The 18307-nt window shown below is 36.8% G+C and overlaps 1 protein-coding gene across 1 annotated transcript; it reads left to right on the top strand.

Moving 5' to 3' along the window:
• The first annotated feature begins 4048 nt into the window (after window positions 1–4048).
• LOC129003021 (cytochrome c oxidase assembly protein COX11, mitochondrial) lies at window positions 4049–12962 on the top strand. Its single transcript, XM_054431218.1, has 4 exons — window positions 4049–4461; window positions 7408–7560; window positions 9364–9531; window positions 12704–12962. The coding sequence occupies exons 1-4, from the start codon at window positions 4213–4215 to the stop codon at window positions 12878–12880; spliced, it is 747 nt and encodes a 248-aa protein (XP_054287193.1). The 5' UTR covers window positions 4049–4212; the 3' UTR covers window positions 12881–12962.
• The last annotated feature ends 5345 nt before the right edge of the window (window positions 12963–18307 follow it).

Here is an 18307-nt window from a genome sequence, read left to right as displayed (position 1 = left end):
ACTCGATACATTGTAGTAAAGGCTAACTTAGCAGTGCAGAGTGTGGGATCTGTTATGACGATTAGATTAAGGTAAATTTCCCATCCTTTTATGGAACAGCTGAAGCCAATTTTATTGTTAGTTCTGTCCGGTTTTCTGCAGATGTCGAGCTTTGTATACAATTTGTTTCTTGTTATTTCAGTAATTTAAAACCTCATTTAACCAAGTAATACTATTTAATCATAAACGAAGACTCGTTCACTATATTACCGTACTATATGACTATATTACTATAGTTGGCTATATAAGAAAACAGTGAGACACAAATAATGAGAAAATGACCCTAAAATAATAGAAACAAATTGTAAACAAAACATGACATCTACAGAAAACCAGACAGAACTAACAAGAAAAGTGGCTTCAGCTATTCCATAAGGATGGTAAGGTATCTGCAATTCTAAAATGCTGTGGGACGGTTAGGAAACAGGACCGACGTACAAGCGACGTAAAAAGTGGTGAAGGAAGTAGTAAATGTGAGCTATCCTGAGTGCGGGAACTTTTTATGACGATTAGATTAAGGTATCTGCAATTCTAAAATGCTATGGGAAGGCAAGGAAATAGCTCCGTGACGTAGGAAGTGGTAAAGGAAATAGTAAAGGTGAGCGGTCCGGAGTGTGGGAACTGTTTATGACGAACAGATTAAGGTATTTACAATCCTAAAATGCTATGGGAAGGGAGGGAAACAGGTCCGCGACATAGGAAGTGGTGAAGGAAGTAGTAAAGGTGAGTAGTCCGGAGTGTGGGAACTGTTTATGACGATTATATTAAGGTATCTACAATCCTAAAATGCTATGGGAAGGGAGGGAAACAGGTCCGCGACGTAGGAAGTGGTGAAGGAAGTAGTAAAGGCGAGCAGTGTGGAGTCTGGGAACTGGAAACCAATTGTAACAGTTATATTTATGTATCTGAAATTTAAATACTGAAATGCTATGAGAAGGGATGGAAACATGTCCAAGTCATAGGAAATGGTGAAAGAAGTAGTAAATGCTAGCAGTGCGGAGTGTGGTAAATGTTTGTGGCAATTAGATTAATGTATTTAAAATACTAAAATGGTATTGAAAGAGATTAAAACAGGTCCACGACGTAGGAAGTAGTAAAGTTTAGCATCGCAGAGTGTGGGAACCTTTTGTGGCAGTTCGATTAATGTATCTGTAATACGTAAATGCTATGAGAAGGGAAGGAAACAGGTCCATGACGTAGGAAATGGTGAGGGAAGTAGTAAAGGCTGGCATCGCAGAGTTGGGGAATGAATTTCCCCGAGCAAAGCTCGGTCCCCAGGTACTCCTATACTCTAATACGAGCAATGTTTGCTTGTATGTATGTATGCTTGCTTGCACAAAGATCTCGAAAACGGTTCCGACGATTTTCTTCAAATGTTGTAAATAGTTTAATTCTGGCCTAAAAACGAGTTTACTGCAGTTAGAACTGCCAACAAAAATCTAATTACGTAGAAAAATGAAACTGAAAATCACATTTTTTTAACATTAGTCTTATGGGTTGCTAGGTAACCTTGTTGGCTGAATTAAATAACAAGGAAAAAGTAAACAAAAGACTTGAAGTTGTAGCATGTGTTCATAATAAGCCAACTACCCACAGTATACTAGCAAATTACAAATACAGTACAAAAGGAAAAACATCATTTAGCAAAGATTATACTGAAGATTACTCGATACATTGTAGTCAAGGGTAGCAGTGAGAAGTCTGGGATCTGTTTATGACGATTAGATAAGGGTATGGGCAATCCTAAAATGCTATGGGAAGGGAGGGAAACAGGTCCGTGACGTAGGAAGTGGTGAAGGAAGTAGTCAAGGCGAGCTGTCCGGAGTGTGGGAACTGTTTATGACGATTAGATAAAAGTATGGGCAATCCTAAAATGCTATGGGAAAGGAGGGAAACAGGTCCATGACGTAGGAAGTGGTAAAGGAAGTAGTCAAGGCGAGTAGTCCGGAGCGTGGGAACTGTTCATGACGATTAGATAAGGGTATGGGCAATCCTAAAATGCTATGGGAAGGGAGGGAAACAGGTCCGTGACGTAGGAAGTGGTGAAGGAAGTAGTCAAGGCGAGTAGTCCGGAGCGTTGGAACTGTTCATGACGATTAGATAAGGGTATGGGCAATCCTAAAATGCTATGGGAAGGGAGGGAAACAGGTCCGTGACGTAGGAAGTGGTGAAGGAAGTAGTCAAGGCGAGCTGTCCGGAGTGTGGGAACTGTTTATGACGATTAGATAAAAGTATGGGCAATCCTAAAATGCTATGGGAAAGGAGGGAAACAGGTCCATGACGTAGGAAGTGGTAAAGGAAGTAGTCAAGGCGAGTAGTCCGGAGCGTGGGAACTGTTCATGACGATTAGATAAGGGTATGGGCAATCCTAAAATGCTATGGGAAGGGAGGGAAACAGGTCCGTGACGTAGGAAGTGGTGAAGGAAGTAGTCAAGGCGAGTAGTCCGGAGCGTTGGAACTGTTCATGACGATTAGATAAGGGTATGGGCAATCCTAAAATGCTATGGGAAGGGAGGGAAACAGGTCCGTGACGTAGGAAGTGGTGAATGAAGTAGTCAAGGCGAGTAGTCCGGAGCGTGGGAACTGTTCATGACGATTAGATAAGGGTATGGGCAATCCTAAAATGCAATGGGAAGGGAGGGAAACAGGTCCGTGACGAAGGAAGGTGTTAAGGGAGTAGTCAAGGCGAGCTGTCTGGAGTGTGGGAACTGTTTATGATGATTCGATAAGGGTATGGGCAATCCTAAAATGCTATGGGAAGGGAGGGAAACAGGTCCGTGACGTAGGAAGTGATGAAGGAAGCAGTAAAGGCGAGCAGTCCGGAGTGTGGGGACTGTTTATTACGATAAGATCAGGGTATCTGCAATCCTAAAATGCTATGGGAAGGGAGGGAAACAGGTCCGCGACGTAGGAAGTGGTGAAGGAAGTAGTCAAGGCAAGTAGTCCGGAGTGTGGGAACTGTTTATGACGATTAGATTAAGGTATCTGCAATCCTAAAATGCTATGGGAAGGAAGGAAAACAGGTCCGCGACGTAGGAAGGTGTTCAGGAAGTAGTCAAGGCGAGTTGTCCGGAGTGTGGGAACTGTTTATGACGATTAGATAAAGGTATGGGCAATCCTAAAATGCTATGGGAAGGGAGGGAAACAGGTCCGTGACGTAGGAAGTGGTGAAGGTAGTAGTCAAGGCGAGCTTTCCGGAGTGTGGGAACTGTTTATGACGATTAGATTAAGGTTTCTACAATCCTAAAATGCTATGGGAAGAGAGGAAAACAGGTCCGCGACGTAGGAAGTGGTGAAGGAAGTAGTCAAGGCGAGTAGTCCGGAGCGTGGGAACTATTTATGACGATTAGATAAGGGTATGGGCAATCCTAAAATGCTATGGGAAGGGAGGGAAACAGATCCGTGACGAAGGAAGTGGTGAAGGAAGTAGTCAAGGTGAGCTGTCTGGAGCGTGGGAACTGTTTATGATGATTGGATTAAGGTATTTGCAATCCAAAAATGCTTTGGAAAGGGAGGAAAACAGGTCCGCGACGTAGGAAGTGGTGAAGGAAGTAGTCAAGGCGAGTGGCCGGAGTGTTGGAACTGTTTATGATGATTAGATTAAAGTATTTGCAATCCAAAAATGCTATGGAAAGGGAGGAAAACAGGTCAATGACGTAGGAAATGGTGTAGGACGTAGTAAAGACGAGCTGTCCGGAGTGTGGGAACTGTTAATAACGATTAGATTAAGGTATCTACAATCCTAAAGTGCTATGGAAATGGAGGGAAACAGGTCCATGACGTAGGAAATGGTGTAGGACGTAGTAAAGGCGAGCCGTGTGGAGTTTGGGAATGGATTTATGTGTCTCCAATACAGTACTAAGACTGCTTTCAGAGTGGACTAATGATTTTCCCCGAGCAAAGCTCGGTCCCCAGGTACTGTGGTTTAATTCGCGTCTGTATGTAGTATGTGTAGCTTCATTGCATGTCAAAATCAACTGCCTTGAAAAATTGCAGACGACACAAACAAAAGACAATCTAACCCTAACCCTAACCTTAGTCTGTATTCTGTAAGATTTTAATTTCACAATTTAAGAAAATGTAACCAAAGTAGTTTATATAATAACTTGTTATACTGTAAAACGAATGGATAGTGTTTAGTTATTCCCTTTTCAATCCTCGAGATATTTAAATATGTTTTGTAGATCTGCTGTCTCAGTGCTTAGTTCAAGATGTGTTTTAACTAAAGTTAATCCAACGGCTTCAAACTTTAAGCAAAAACTTTATTTTTCAAACTCGAACCAACTGTTTTCAAAGAACAAATTTTATAGTGCAAAAGTAGATTTAAAAACCAAGTCAACTCTGTATTATCTAGCAGCTGCAGGAGTGCTTGTTGTAGGTTTGAGCTATGCTGCAGTTCCTTTGTACAGAATATTTTGTCAGGTAGGCCTAGGCTTAGTTTGTATTAAATATATTAGAAACCCTGACCAATACAACAGGGGTACACTTTCATATCTGTTGGCACGAACAACCGAATGAGTAATATTGATTATTCCATTGTTTAATTCGATATAGGCTATCGTTTGGTTAGTTAGGTTAGGTTAACCTTACATAACTAACCAAACGATATATCGATCGATATTTTTATTCGGTTGTTTGTGCCAACAGATATGGATGTGTACCCTACAACAGATGTAGTAGGCCTAAGTTAATTGTAATACCTCTTCTACCTTAAGTTAACCCATTCACAATGGCTATCATGTAGGCTTAGCAAAGTAGCCTTCTAAGTTACCTATGATCAGTAAGTTAGGTAAGTTACTCTTAGTTCTTTCTTTTTTTTTCTTGTATCAACGCCAGTTGCATTTTTAAAATGAAGTAATGAAGTCAAACGCTTTTATGGGAAAACGGTCCAAACCCATTAACTTAAAGTTTTGTGGATGTGCCGGGGATTGAACTCGTCCCTCCCGCACCAAAGTCCGAGACGCTAACCATAGGCTAGCAACACACCCTAAATTCTACTACAAGCCTTCGCATGCACTGTATCCTAAGTTAATTAATTGTATTGTTACGACTTTAGATTTTACACTCAGTATTATTATCGATTAATACCATAGGCTTTTAGTCGTAATGAGCATTTCTCAACTTGTAAACATAATCTGAAAGATTTTTGTTAAATCAATTGGCAAATTAGGCTAATAAAAATAAAAGTATAAAGTCGAATTGAGAGCCCCGCAAATGGGCCACACTTTAATATACAGGTTCCAAACAGTCTGTAGCCTTTGCTAGTTTACATGACTAAGCTATTGCCACAACAGATGATTTGTGAGATAATTTTTCTTTTTAGCAAGTAAGTGTCTAAGGAGGTTAGAATAAAAGTTATGTGTGGCCTCTTGGATATTAACATAAATTAAAAAAGATAAAAACGCACCCAGGCCGATTGAAAACTGTTGTGTAAGACCATATGGATAGTCGCTGTAGGCTATTACTTTTGTTTCTTTTAGCGAATTTCCCTATAGGGAAGTAGCTATTACCGTAGGTGGCACGGTAAGACCTAGACCCGGGACCGATTTACTTTTTCATTTTGATGTCCCCAGAGGCCAAAAACACCATTCGTTTAAATTTTTATATATGTATATATATATACAGACTTATATATATATATCTAATATATAAAATTCTCGTGTCACAGTGTTTGTCTGCAAACTCCTCCGGAACGACTTAACCGATCGTTATGAAATTTGGTGTGTAAATTCTGTAGGTATGCGAATCGGACGTAAACTATTTCCCGTTTCAAAATTCTTAAAAGGGCTCCGCCCCAGTGGCTCTGGAGTTTCCCATGTTAACCTTATGAGAAATGGAATTAATGAATCTTAACAGCTGTTTCAATTAAACAATTTGGTTCTGTTCTATGATGTTCAATAGCATTAAAGTTACAAGGATTACCAACAGGGTGCAGCACTATTATTTCTTTTACATTTATGACAACAGCTAATTTGCAACCAAAAGGTGAGTGAGCGTAGCGAACGAACTTCAACCTGGAGGCGAGTGAGCGTAGCGAACGAGCTAACCTGAAGGCAAGTGAGCGTAGCGAACGAACTTCAACCTGGAGGCGAGTGAGCGTAGCGAACGAGCTAACCTGAAGGCAAGTGAGCGTAGCGAACGAACTTCAACCAGGACGTGATTGAGCGATGCGAACAAGATCATCTTGAAAATTAAACGTAACGGTACTTTCTTTCCATCGGTCTGTCTTAGGGGAAACCTATAACTTAGGCGATACGAAGTTCGCCGGGTCAGCTAGTATATATATATATATATACGTCCGTGAACGCGATAACTTGAGTAATTTTTGTCCGATTTTGATGAAATTTGCTTTAAAGGTGTAAAGCGGGATAAACTTGAATGAGTTCGCGAACCAGCACGATCGGACCATGGGAACGGGTCTTTACGGGGGTTTTATGGGGTAAAAATTGGTTTTTCTCACTTTTGACCCTCAAAACACAAAATTTCCCGATTTCTCTTTAGACCTTTTTAAAGAGCTTAAAAAAAACAAATAATTTAGTATATAAAAGAATTTTTGTTTGATTATTAGTAACGGAGAAAATTAAAAAAAAAATTTAAAATTCCCATGTTATTCTTATATGGAGAATATTGTCAAATGTTGTAGTTTGCTTGTTTATATATTTTGATCAAACTTGGCAAATTTATTTATTTTGTACTAAGCTATCAATATTTTACTCAAAAACACACTTTATTAGTTTCCTTGTAGCAGCAAACCTAGGTACTCGTTAAACCTAATGTTATTAAAATATATTTAACTGAAAATCAATTCAGACAAATGGAAATTCGCTTAGTCGGCAGGTTTGCTGCGGCGGGGGTATTTAGAACCACATTACAGATCTGTTGGTCTAAGTTAATATTTTCTTTGGCATAGTCCTACAAAATGATTATTTGTTAATAGGCCTAACTGTAGGAAGATAACATACGTATTGTTTGTTTAATCATTTGCATTGCTGCTTTAACAATCAATTTAAGTTATCATTATTGTCGATACTGACACAAATTAAGCAAAATTAAATATCAAACACAAGTCATAAGTCATTTAAAAGACTGAATACTGGGCCTCCTATGTACTTAGTAGGTACCTAACTAACCTAGTGGGCCTACGGTAGGCCTACTAATCTAGCCTCCTAAATTTTCACAATTTTTCCTTAGTTTTTACTGTCTATTGTCAGTTTTAATTTACAAATGAAAAGATTGCCCATTAGATCCTTCATCTAGAGGCCACAAACCTAATAACGATATGTGTGGAACGTTGTCTTTACTGTACTTTAACTACACAATAACTTAAGGGGTTTTCAAAATAATAATTCAGGATCAAAATACTTTCAGGCTTACAGCTATGGAGGTGCTACGGCAGAGGCTAGTGGAACTGATGTTGAGAAACTTAAAAAAGTGAAGCATCGAGAAATAACAGTTAAGTTTAATGCGGACGTTTCGTCTAGTATGAAATGGAATTTCAGACCGCAGCAGGTTGAAATAAAGGTAAGTTATGCATGTGATCAATTTGAATATATTTGGCCAGTTATAAATATATGTTATGACCTGTGTTGAATGGAATTAATAGTCCTTCATATTTGAAGGCGATTAATATATTTAATGGTTATTTTTACGTTTTATATATTAAAGAAGCCGAAAAAAGTCTTACTGTATCTCAATTTCTGTATGTCTGTCACGGCCCAGAAGGCATTTTACACGGTCTCTCAAGATCATCGATCGGGATTCAAATACAGTAGAGAGTCGAAAATCTGAACCACTCCTGAGGGTTTTAAAATATTGAATTAGAACAGGGACAAAAGCTCTTTTACAATTTTTCGGGTCAAACAGTCGTAGCCTGGCAGGGAAATGAGTGAGCCAGTCTGTGTTTTGTTTGTTTCTAATGTTTAATTTCTACATATTTTTTTCAAGAAAGGAATTACAGTTATAACTTATAACGAAAATACCTAAATACAAAAATCATTATTTTTATTTCATTCACAGTATCCTAGAACTGTATTTTTAATACTGTAGGCCTAATTATGTGTCTATTAGCCATTTCTAGGCTATGTTTGAAAATCCTAATAAATCGGTAATCTGAACTACCGGTACCTACAGTCCCAATTGGTTCGGATTTTTTAATCTCTACTGTATTATTTTTGTATTCACTGGATTGGCGAGGGGGTCTTTAGCCATTAAAATATGGCCTCACTACTTTTAAAATAAAATAACGGACATTCAAAAACTCAATTTTGTGTGATTTTTGTCAAGTTTTCTCCCAAGGTTTACCACATTCGTAATTATTTATGAAATACTAATCATCTGTTTGGAGAATACAACATCTATAAAATAACGAACAGCTGTTTGTATACAGATTATTTTTTCTACATGTTGTTTACAAATACGGCAACCATTTCAGATTTGTAAGAACCATTCACGTTTTGTTAGAAAATACAAAACCAATTGAGATTGAAAAGTTGTGCCATAGGCCTACATAAGGGATTTAATTAATCGCAAGTGCAATAATGTGTAACTGTAAATTAAATTAAATTTCTAGGCATCATTCAGGTCGTTAACCGGAAATTCTCTGTGTGTGTGTGTGTGTGTGTCAAACTGTACTTGAGTTTTGGTAACCGGGAAAAAGACCCTGAAACAGTGCCTTATCCGGAGTTTTCCTGCATATCTAGAAAAATGCACTCTAAACATGCAAACCAACTGCAGTTCTGATTATAAGAAGGTTTCAACTGACTGCACGATCCCGTCCGTAGAACCACACAGCTAGTACAAATTAAATGCATTGCAGTAAAACTATTTAAACTTTTTAATTGTGATTTTCCATCTTTAGCTGAGCTAGTGTAGGCCAAACCTTGTTATGTTTTTGGTATTTGCTTGTCTAAATACGGGACAGATTCCAGATCTTGAAACCTCGCAAAAACTTTGTCTTTTGGTAGGCCTAATTGTGATGGAAAATATCAGCAATAATCTTTAAAATCACGTAAGTTAAACTAACCATCACCTAAAATAAACCTTATCCTACTGTGTGTATCTTATGGTTTTTAGTTACGGTACGGTAATGTGTTACCATAGACTAACCAACACAGGCCATGAGTCACCTATTGGGCTCAATGCATGGATGCTAAAATCTTCGTAGTTTACCATAAAGTGTAATAAAAAACGCCATTTTTTTACCTGCATCAAATGAGAAGAACATTAGGCCTAAATAATCAATGATTGCATGACTATACTTCTGGATATTACAAACTAGTAGTCATTACACACAAGCTTTGTCACTGATCTATCACATGTCCACAGGTATTTCCCGGAGAAACTGCCCTTGCCTTCTACACAGCAAAGAATCCCACAGATAAACCAGTCATTGGAATCAGTACGTACAATGTTGTGCCGTTTGAGGCTGGCCAGTATTTCAACAAAATCCAGTGTTTTTGTTTTGAAGAACAAATGCTGAACCCACATGAAGAGGTAGTTATTGTTATACCTACTATTCTGAGCTTCCTTTACCACCTCAACTCAAATACATTGTATGTGCTCAAACACAGGCCCGCGGTTCGCATGTGATGGGCAATGGGCCCAAGAAATAATTGCACCCTCCGCCCTTCATTGCGAGGAATTTTTATTTTCCTTGCACCCCAAGAAACCTATAAAAACCTCTTGCCCTCCTGGGTCCGGGGCCCTTTTACCAAAGCAACCCTGCTCAAACCCCTAAACTGCTTGCTCAAAAGTTCTTTAACTCATAGCCTACTCTATTTTACCATGGCAAAAACTTGTCGAACTACAAAATTTCCAACCACAACCAATTACGCTTAGATTTGTTTAAGGTGACCACGATACATCTTAGCGGTGAGGGATGATAAGCGGTACGGCCAAATGCTGCTCTGCCACTCACCGCTCAGATGAGTCACGCTTGTTAGTTTTGTTTCAAACCATGCATTGCTCTTGTTAATCGAATGTACCCCAAACGTCTCCTTGGCCAAAAAACAATGTTTTTCTTTGACAGACATTAGATGCAATAAGTCCTGCGGGTCTGTAAAGTTGACCATCATGAACTATACTGAAAAAGTAGGAAATTCACTGAGTTGTAAGAAAGTTGCTGCTTGTATTGTAACCATCCGCCGCATACGTTTCGCTCAGATTGCCGCTCGTAATGTGCCCAAGGCCTAACAGCAACAACACCAACAAACAGCTTGGAATCGAATCAGCGACCTTCAGATTCAATGTCGAGCACTATAACCACTCGGTTACCCTGATTTTGCCAAATTAGCTAGAGAATACTGTACATACTAGATCAAAGAGGCTCTATAATATAAAGAATGTATGGATTCCAAAATATTATATACTTTTTACTTTCACTTTACTTATATCAATTTCATGAAGAGGTCTCTGGATCGTCTGAAATTTTTAATAGAGATGTAAATTACCTTGTTAAAACAATCTTTGGTAGGTTACAAAGACTACAGCTGTTTCGAGTTGAGGATGGAGCACATCATGTCAACGTGTGTTTTAATATTCCTACTGGTGGAGTTTTGTGTGGTTTTTCGTTTTTATCGTGTGCTATTAGTACACAAATAGGTACCAAACTTCTGACAAACTTTACCATGAGGAATATTAAAACATATGGTGACAATCTGACCTTTATACGCTGAACAAAACAGCTGTAGTCTTTGTAAACTACCAAAGATCGTTTTGACAGTAACCAGGTAATTTAAACCTCTTTTAGTTAGATTAAGGATTATGTAATTGAATATACTAGTGTACATGTTGCTCGAAATCGAGCAATTGCAAAGAAGTACGGGAGTTATTTATAAACAAATATCTTGTTTAAAAACTGACAACAGTCATAATTTCCGATGATTTTAAAAGAGTTGGCTAAAAGATTAATAACTAATGGAAATACTCGCAATTTACATAACAGTCCTATTCCAGTTTAAAGGGATAATTTTTAACTATCAAACTGCCCATGGACGGGAAAAGGTAAGCTTACAATTTAAGTTAACGTAAAAAGGCTCTCAGCTTTTATAATGTACCGTACCTAAGTTATTTAGCCATTTGTAGACAATAAGGTGTAGGCTACTTTAAACTGTACAGAACAGAGTTAAGCAAAAACTGACAGAACTCTGAAATGGTGTTATTTATCATAGGCATATTCATATGCCAAATTCTTAAAATAAAAATTCAATAACCAATAACATAGGCTATCATTAAACACAAATCAACATCCAAAACTATACACAATTTTAATACAACATAGATTATTTACACATTGCATGTTTGCAATTAACATATGTTCTTCTTCTCACTTTTAATTTTTGCTTCACAACGGGAAAAATCTGTTTCATAATCATTGAAATAGATTTATAATAAATAATCCATCAAAAAGTTTAAGATTAAATAAACCTTACCACATAGTTGTTTTATTTTTTTGGATAAGCTGTCTGAAATCGTGAAATAGGCATTTGACAGTTCTGGTTGTTTACATGTAAATGTCAAAGGTAATGTAAACATTGCGAGTTTTCTCATGCTTCTATGGAGACCAATTATCAATATTTAATTTCTGACAACAGCTGGAGTTTCAAAACAATGTTTGTTTCCCATGTTATTCTTATGGAGAAATATGAAACTTTAAAGGGCCCCAGTGCCTCACTCTCTAATTATTTCCCTAAAAAGAAAGTTTCCTGCACAACTTCACGTTACGCTCTTTCCAACGACACCAAAAACATGTCAATCGGTTCAGTAGTTTTGGAGGAGTAATTGTCACAAAAATCCTGCTTGCGTATTAAATAAGTACGAGAGGTCATCCAGTGGTCGAAACTCGACCAAAAATATGTAATGTAAACTTACTCACTTCTCTATTTTCACCCCACACTGTAAATAAAACATGTGATTGGAGTTTCTTCCATTTGTTTTGATTTTCTGTTTATATTTCGTTGTTATTTCGTCACCAGCATGGCAACGCATAAGATCCATGTTAATTTTTTCAAATTTTTAAACTCATTTTTTGTGCTTATCTTTGAGCCTATTTAAATTTATAAAGGGATTCTGCACACCTACAGGAAAATAGCTTTCTAACGGTATGCGTAGATTTACCCCACGATGCACACGAGCTGAGAAAAAAGGTTTTGGTTTAAAGAAACATGCTTGCCTATTAATATATAGACGAGAGGTCGTCCAGTGGTCGAAACTCGACCAAAAATATGTAATGTACTCACTTATCTATTTTCACCCCACACTGTAAATAAAACATGTGATTGGAGTTTCCTCCATTTGTTTTGATTTTCTGTTTATATTTCGTTGTTATTTCGTAACCAGCATAGCAACGCATAAGATCCATGTTAATTTTTTCAAATTTTTAAACTCATTTTTTGTGCTTATCTTTGAGCCTATTTAAATTTATAAAGGGATTCTGCACACCTACAGGAAAATAGCTTTCCAACGGTATGCGTAGATTTTCCCTACGATGCACACGAGCTGAGAAAAAAGGTTTTAAAGAAACATGCTTGCCTATTAATATATAGATAGATAGATAGATGATTTATGTTGCTTACTTGCCAAGTTTATATAAACCTCATAAGATATAGAACTTAAACATTCTTATTAGTGAAACATTTAACATTTTGTAAATATATTTATTTCCCAGGTGGATATGCCAGTGTTCTTCTACATTGACTCAGAGTTTGCGGATGACCCAAAGATGGAGTATGTTGATGACATTACTCTTTCTTACACATTTTTTGAGGCAAAGCCAGGTTTGAGGTTACCAGTGCCCGGCTACGCTCAACAACATTACTCCAAGCCTACCACTCCTAGTCGATAGATGTAGCTGTAATGTTTGTAAATAAATGTTTATTTTAAAATTAAGATTTTATTTATCATTAAAGAGCTAAAATGTGACCACACCTGCATATTTTTGTTATCGATCAACAGTATTTATGTCCAACCTATTTTTAGTCGCACTGAGCTAGTATACAACTGGAGGTAGCACTGAATGATAGAATTGAAAGATGTTAGTCACCATTTAATAATAGTGGATGAATTTAATTGTTCATAGAACAATGAAGGAATGAAGTAAGAATTGTGGGATTGTACATACATAAAGTCATGAGCTGATTTCTCTAGTTGGTGCCAACCTAACAAAATCAAAGCATGTGGATGTTCTACGAGAGTTGCTGTGCCAGTGCTTCTACTTGCATTTCTTCCTCAAGGGATATTTATTTTTCCGAGAGAGATGTTTATTTTTCTGTTTGAATTTAACATCAGTGAATTGCCAGATACAGTGACAATTTGTTCAGAAACATTGCCCGTATGTACTGTAAGTGATGAACTATTAGTATAATAAAACAACTGGTTAAATTGTATGTGAGTTTAGTTTGGAACTGGGAATCAACCCAATACTCTAATGGCCTAGAGTGCATTTTTGTCAGCGGCATTGGTCCTATTTTTAACTTTTAACATTGTGGTGTAAATTGGAATCGCAACAGCAGGAAATTATTACAATGCATCAGTAATAAATTAACAATTATTTTTATTATCATTCATTGAGATGGGGACGGCACCAAAGTGCTTATTTTAACCCAAATATGAGTGAAGGATGAGTGTAGAATGGTGTATGATCTGTGTAGCTTTGTTACTGACTAAGATCAGCGGTTTCATTAGTCAGGATCATTTATTTAAAGCCCAATGATCAGGAACAGCTGGGTCCATTTTCAAACCATCAAAAAGCTACTGACTTTTCTTAGGATCGACCCGCGACCTTTTGATTACTAATGAAATGGCAGATGTTTAAAATGTTTCTTAGATTGGAATATTGCAATAAGTCTAGATCACGTACATTGTGGAGGCGATCACAACATGACAAAGAAAGGCTAAGCAATACCCCTGCCTGTTTCTTTCAAGACTGTCATGGTTTTTTTAATGTTCTCTTAGACATACCTCTTAAATCCTTCCTCATCGTCTTACATAACATCCCTACCCCTAAAATTGGGCCCTTTTGGGGCATTTTTCAAAATTGAGAATAATTATATTGGATTTGGCATGTCCAAATTAGGGGGAAATGAGAATGAACAAGTACTTAAAAGCCTTACCTTTGTACACAACAGATATAGAAAGTTTTCAAATGAACACCCTGTAAGCCTATAGGCACATATTATTCTCACAAATCTCATTCAGCTGAAACATTTATTTATACTTAAAGTTCATTATTCAGGGAAAGATGAATAATTTGAATTGGAGAATCAATTATTCTGGGAGCTCTGACCCATGGGGAATTCCTACCGATCTAAGGATATCCTATGGATGTGATCACGGCAAAAACTTGATTAATTTTAAAATCATTGGTAATGTTAATTCGAAATAAGATAGAAATTTTGTTTAGTTACGTTTAAGCACTAAAATATATATATATATATATATATATTCAACACTATAAAATATGTTTTAATGTAGCCTACAGAGAATATCCATAGGAAGTCTTGAGGAAACTCCCAAAATGCATTTGTTTGAGTGGGATGTGTGCAATATCCTAAAGTGATCCTAGGGACATTGTCAAATCCTGGGATCTCTGTAGGATGTGGAAACTGGTCGGGATATCCAGGGAATATCCTGTGCTGTGTGGGAGCTGTTTACAATCAGCTGTTTGACAGAATTAAAACTAATAACTTCATCGAAATGCAAACATAGTCAACCTATGATAAGAATTACTAGCGCACATATCCTGATCGTAATGTTTGTTTCATGTGTGTGTTTCTTGTAAATAGTCGACAATCATCTGCAGATGCATTAAATTTAACAAGATTTAACATACAAGTATGCTGCTGAAGACGACGTTATAAACATGTACAACATGTAAACCAAAGTGTCAACGCCTTCATAATGACTGCGAGCAACATCTTTACATTCTTGTAAGAAAATAGTATTTTCTTTTTGCAGGCGCCGAGAACAATAAGAAAATCTGTATCCGTGAAAACTTACTTAATACAGTAAATATAATCTCAACTTTTATATCATAAGACGATTGTTTGTGCATTCGTATTTGTATTTAAAATTAATTTGTACTATTATCAGTAAGTTAAAGTATTTTTGTTGTCAAGTTTTACACTTTTGTTGTTAAATTCGTTTCGAAGATTTTTGTGAACAAATATAAATCCAAATAGTATTATGTATTATAGGACTATGTTGTTGTAGAATTAGTTACAGTATAGGCCTATATTATTTAAGTATTAAATAAATCAAACATGTACACGATGTACATGGTAATAGTTTAGAGTTTCATTATTTTCCAAATTTCTTAACATAAAAATAATGCTTTGAAACCTGTAGGCATTAAACTAATGTTTTTTTACTTCTTGAAAGTTCAAATTGAAATTAGATCTTAAGCAGTATAAACTTTTTATTATAATTTTTACAACATAAATAACTAAATACTCAAAAGTTGATATTTATTTTGGTATAATTTTAACATTGTATTAAGATAGTACGAGTAAAAACATAATGTTAATCCATGATAAAAAAAAACAATTTCCCATATTCAATTAGAATATATTAACTGAGAAATAAATTGTAAAATCTTGTAAAATTTTAACATTATAAATTAATTTTCCACTGCCCGATAATGCAGGTTGGCAAAGTCGTTCGATTATATTTTTGAAATTGAAAGTTTAAACTTTTGTACCAAATCTCATCAAAATTGTATTCCAGTTATCGTGCTAACACAAGCACACACACATGCTTGAACGATGATTTTAGACTTTGGGTACATCAAAAAGTGAAAGTAAATCGGTCCTGGGTCCAGGTCTTACTATGAAACCTACGGTAAAAGGTTATTCCCTATGTGGGAAATTCGCCAGTACAAGAAAATGCCGTACTTACCACCATGGTAATCTGGTTTGTAGAGGTAGTGCGGGGCTTTGCTCCCTGAGGTTCCGTGTTCAAATCCCGCCAATCACCAAGGCATTACATTTTAACCACAAGCGTAGTAAGTTCAGATCCTCACTTTGTGTAGAAAATTGAAAGTTGTAGCGAGTCATACAAAGTTATTAGTGTTAATATTTATATCGGAGTTATGAGGTTGTTCCACATATTAGGTCCTCGCAAGGCTAATTAGAGGCTAGCAATGCTTGTAAACCTCACGAGGTCTCGCTCAAAGGACAAGGCCTCATGTCATAACTCGGATTACTTGATAACAAGGTGGTCGGTTTTGGCGGGGGAAATCGGCGGTAATTCGTCGTAGACCTAACCATTGAATAAACATCCAAGTTTAACCTACCAGCTTACACAGAGTAAGGTGAAGTTTCTTAGTGTACTTAGGACGTTAACTGCCAATATACTCTGATTGTCAAAATGAAAATGTTTGTTCACTGTACCCATTTTTGTGAACTTGAAAAAATTAGAATCTGCATAATAACGAGAGTAACTCCGTTCACAAAATTTAGCTGGTTTTAGGGTTTAGGGGGTGAAATCTATCTTATCCTCTTGAACCTACCTTTAAAATAATAGCTCAATAGCTGAGGCTCGCCAAAATATTAATCAGATGTGCCATATATTTCAAGTAAAAAAGTAGTGGAGAATTTCCCCTTAAACTGCCTAAATTTTGTGAACGGAGTATAGTAAGGCGTGATATATGATATCATAGACAAAAAGAATTAAATATGGACTGTCAGCCGTGCTGCGGTTATCATAGGTTCTGGCGCACACCGCTGGGAGCGCCATGTAGTTACGACGTACCCACTACGTAACTCTGGCGCACCCAGCGGTGTACGCCACAACATGTGGTAACCATGGTAACCGCAGCACGGCTGACAGTATATATTTGAATTCTTTTTGTATATGATGATAATATATAGATGATATATATATTATATAGCTGAGTGTTTACAGTTCTAACCTAGGTAACCAAGAGGTTACCAGTTCAATCCTGAGTAAAGCTTTTTGATGGTTCGAAACTGGATCAGGCTGTTCTTGATTACACGCCGGTTATAATAATTTGTCCTGGATAAGACCAGGCTGATCGTAGCCAATAGCAAAGCTTTCATCTCATTCAGGTCTAATTGGTCATTCATCTCATACGCTCCTGGTGTTTTGGGCTCGGAGAAATATAATCTAATATGTATTGCTGTTATTACAACAATTATTGTTCTTAAACTAAGTGTAGACGTAGCAGACTACCATGTAGTAGATGTTTTAGTTTAGCATGATTTAAATAGGAGTTGCAAACATTCGGTAGCCAAACTCAACTTGTCTGAATACTTTTTAATTACAGTTAGTTACAATAAGAGAAAGGAGTATATATTCTACATGTTAGTCTCAGGTTATACGCACTATCAAGAGCTCTTAAATAGGGGTTTTAGTTCGTTCATGTGTCATTTTTTAAGAGTTTGGTTGCCTTTTAGATTACATTTGCTCGTCCACATGGGACTATAGCCTGTGTGTGACTTTTATCCAAAGGCAAGGCGTGAGTTGGTACAATAAAAGAATGAACTGTACTACCGTATACCCTTAGCAATATGGCAATGCCCCTGAACATAAAATTTTGCCTGGCGTTCAGGTGCACTCTTATATTGCTGATATAGGAGATTAAGCCGGAGAAAATGTATTTCCTATAGTCACCTGATAAAGTGGCCTTCCTTGCGCTGATTATAGAAAAAAAATTTCTAATTGCTGCATTTAATTACTTTTGCCGCACACCAGTATTCCAATCAATAACTAAACGACACAAAACAGCGTGCTTTTATTAGGCACGTAATACGTGTACGCTTAAAAATCAGTTGGCAACACTTAAAGATATTACGACTATCATCAGCTGGTTTAGCTTTTCCGCTTTCGTTTAATGTTTGGATCTAACCTAACCTAAAAACGTGTATAGTGTTTGAAAGCCTAATTATTTATATGATTTATAGTAACTGTAGGAGAAATATAATGTGTAACGCGAGTGCAAACTGACTTTGTCCCACTTCACCCACTAGTTACACAAATAACTATTATATATTTTTTAAATGTTAAATGAAGTTTGTGTTGTGTGTTATGACTATGATAACGCTACTTTAGTTGAATCTTCGATGTCTGGTGATGCAAGTGTAATACGAAATGAAACGACCGTAACGCAAGTTACAACGGATTGAGCTGTATACAGGTAAATCCTATTTTAGTTACCGATGTGTTTTAGTATTTTGTAACTAGACACCATAAATAATTGCATATTTCTATAAATAAGACTCCTAAAACTGCTAGACATTTTATCTTAAGTTTA

The sequence above is a fragment of the Macrosteles quadrilineatus genome, unplaced genomic scaffold (genome assembly GCF_028750875.1).
Source record: "Macrosteles quadrilineatus isolate MER2022 unplaced genomic scaffold, UCM_ALF_1.0 Scaffold_9__3_contigs__length_116548681, whole genome shotgun sequence".
Taxonomy (NCBI): Eukaryota; Metazoa; Arthropoda; class Insecta; order Hemiptera; family Cicadellidae; genus Macrosteles; species Macrosteles quadrilineatus.
This window is presented reverse-complemented; position numbering and strand designations above follow the sequence as displayed.

Excerpts from the sequence above, each read along its gene's own strand:
- LOC129003021 (XM_054431218.1), top strand. The coding sequence starts at position 4,213 with ATGTTTTGTAGATCTGCTGTCTCAGTGCTTAGTTCAAGATGTGTTTTA. Across the intron at positions 4,462-7,407 it reads TGTACAGAATATTTTGTCAG|GCTTACAGCTATGGAGGTGC; the intron begins GTAGGCCTAGGC and ends AAATACTTTCAG. Across the intron at positions 9,532-12,703 it reads TGCTGAACCCACATGAAGAG|GTGGATATGCCAGTGTTCTT; the intron begins GTAGTTATTGTT and ends TTTATTTCCCAG.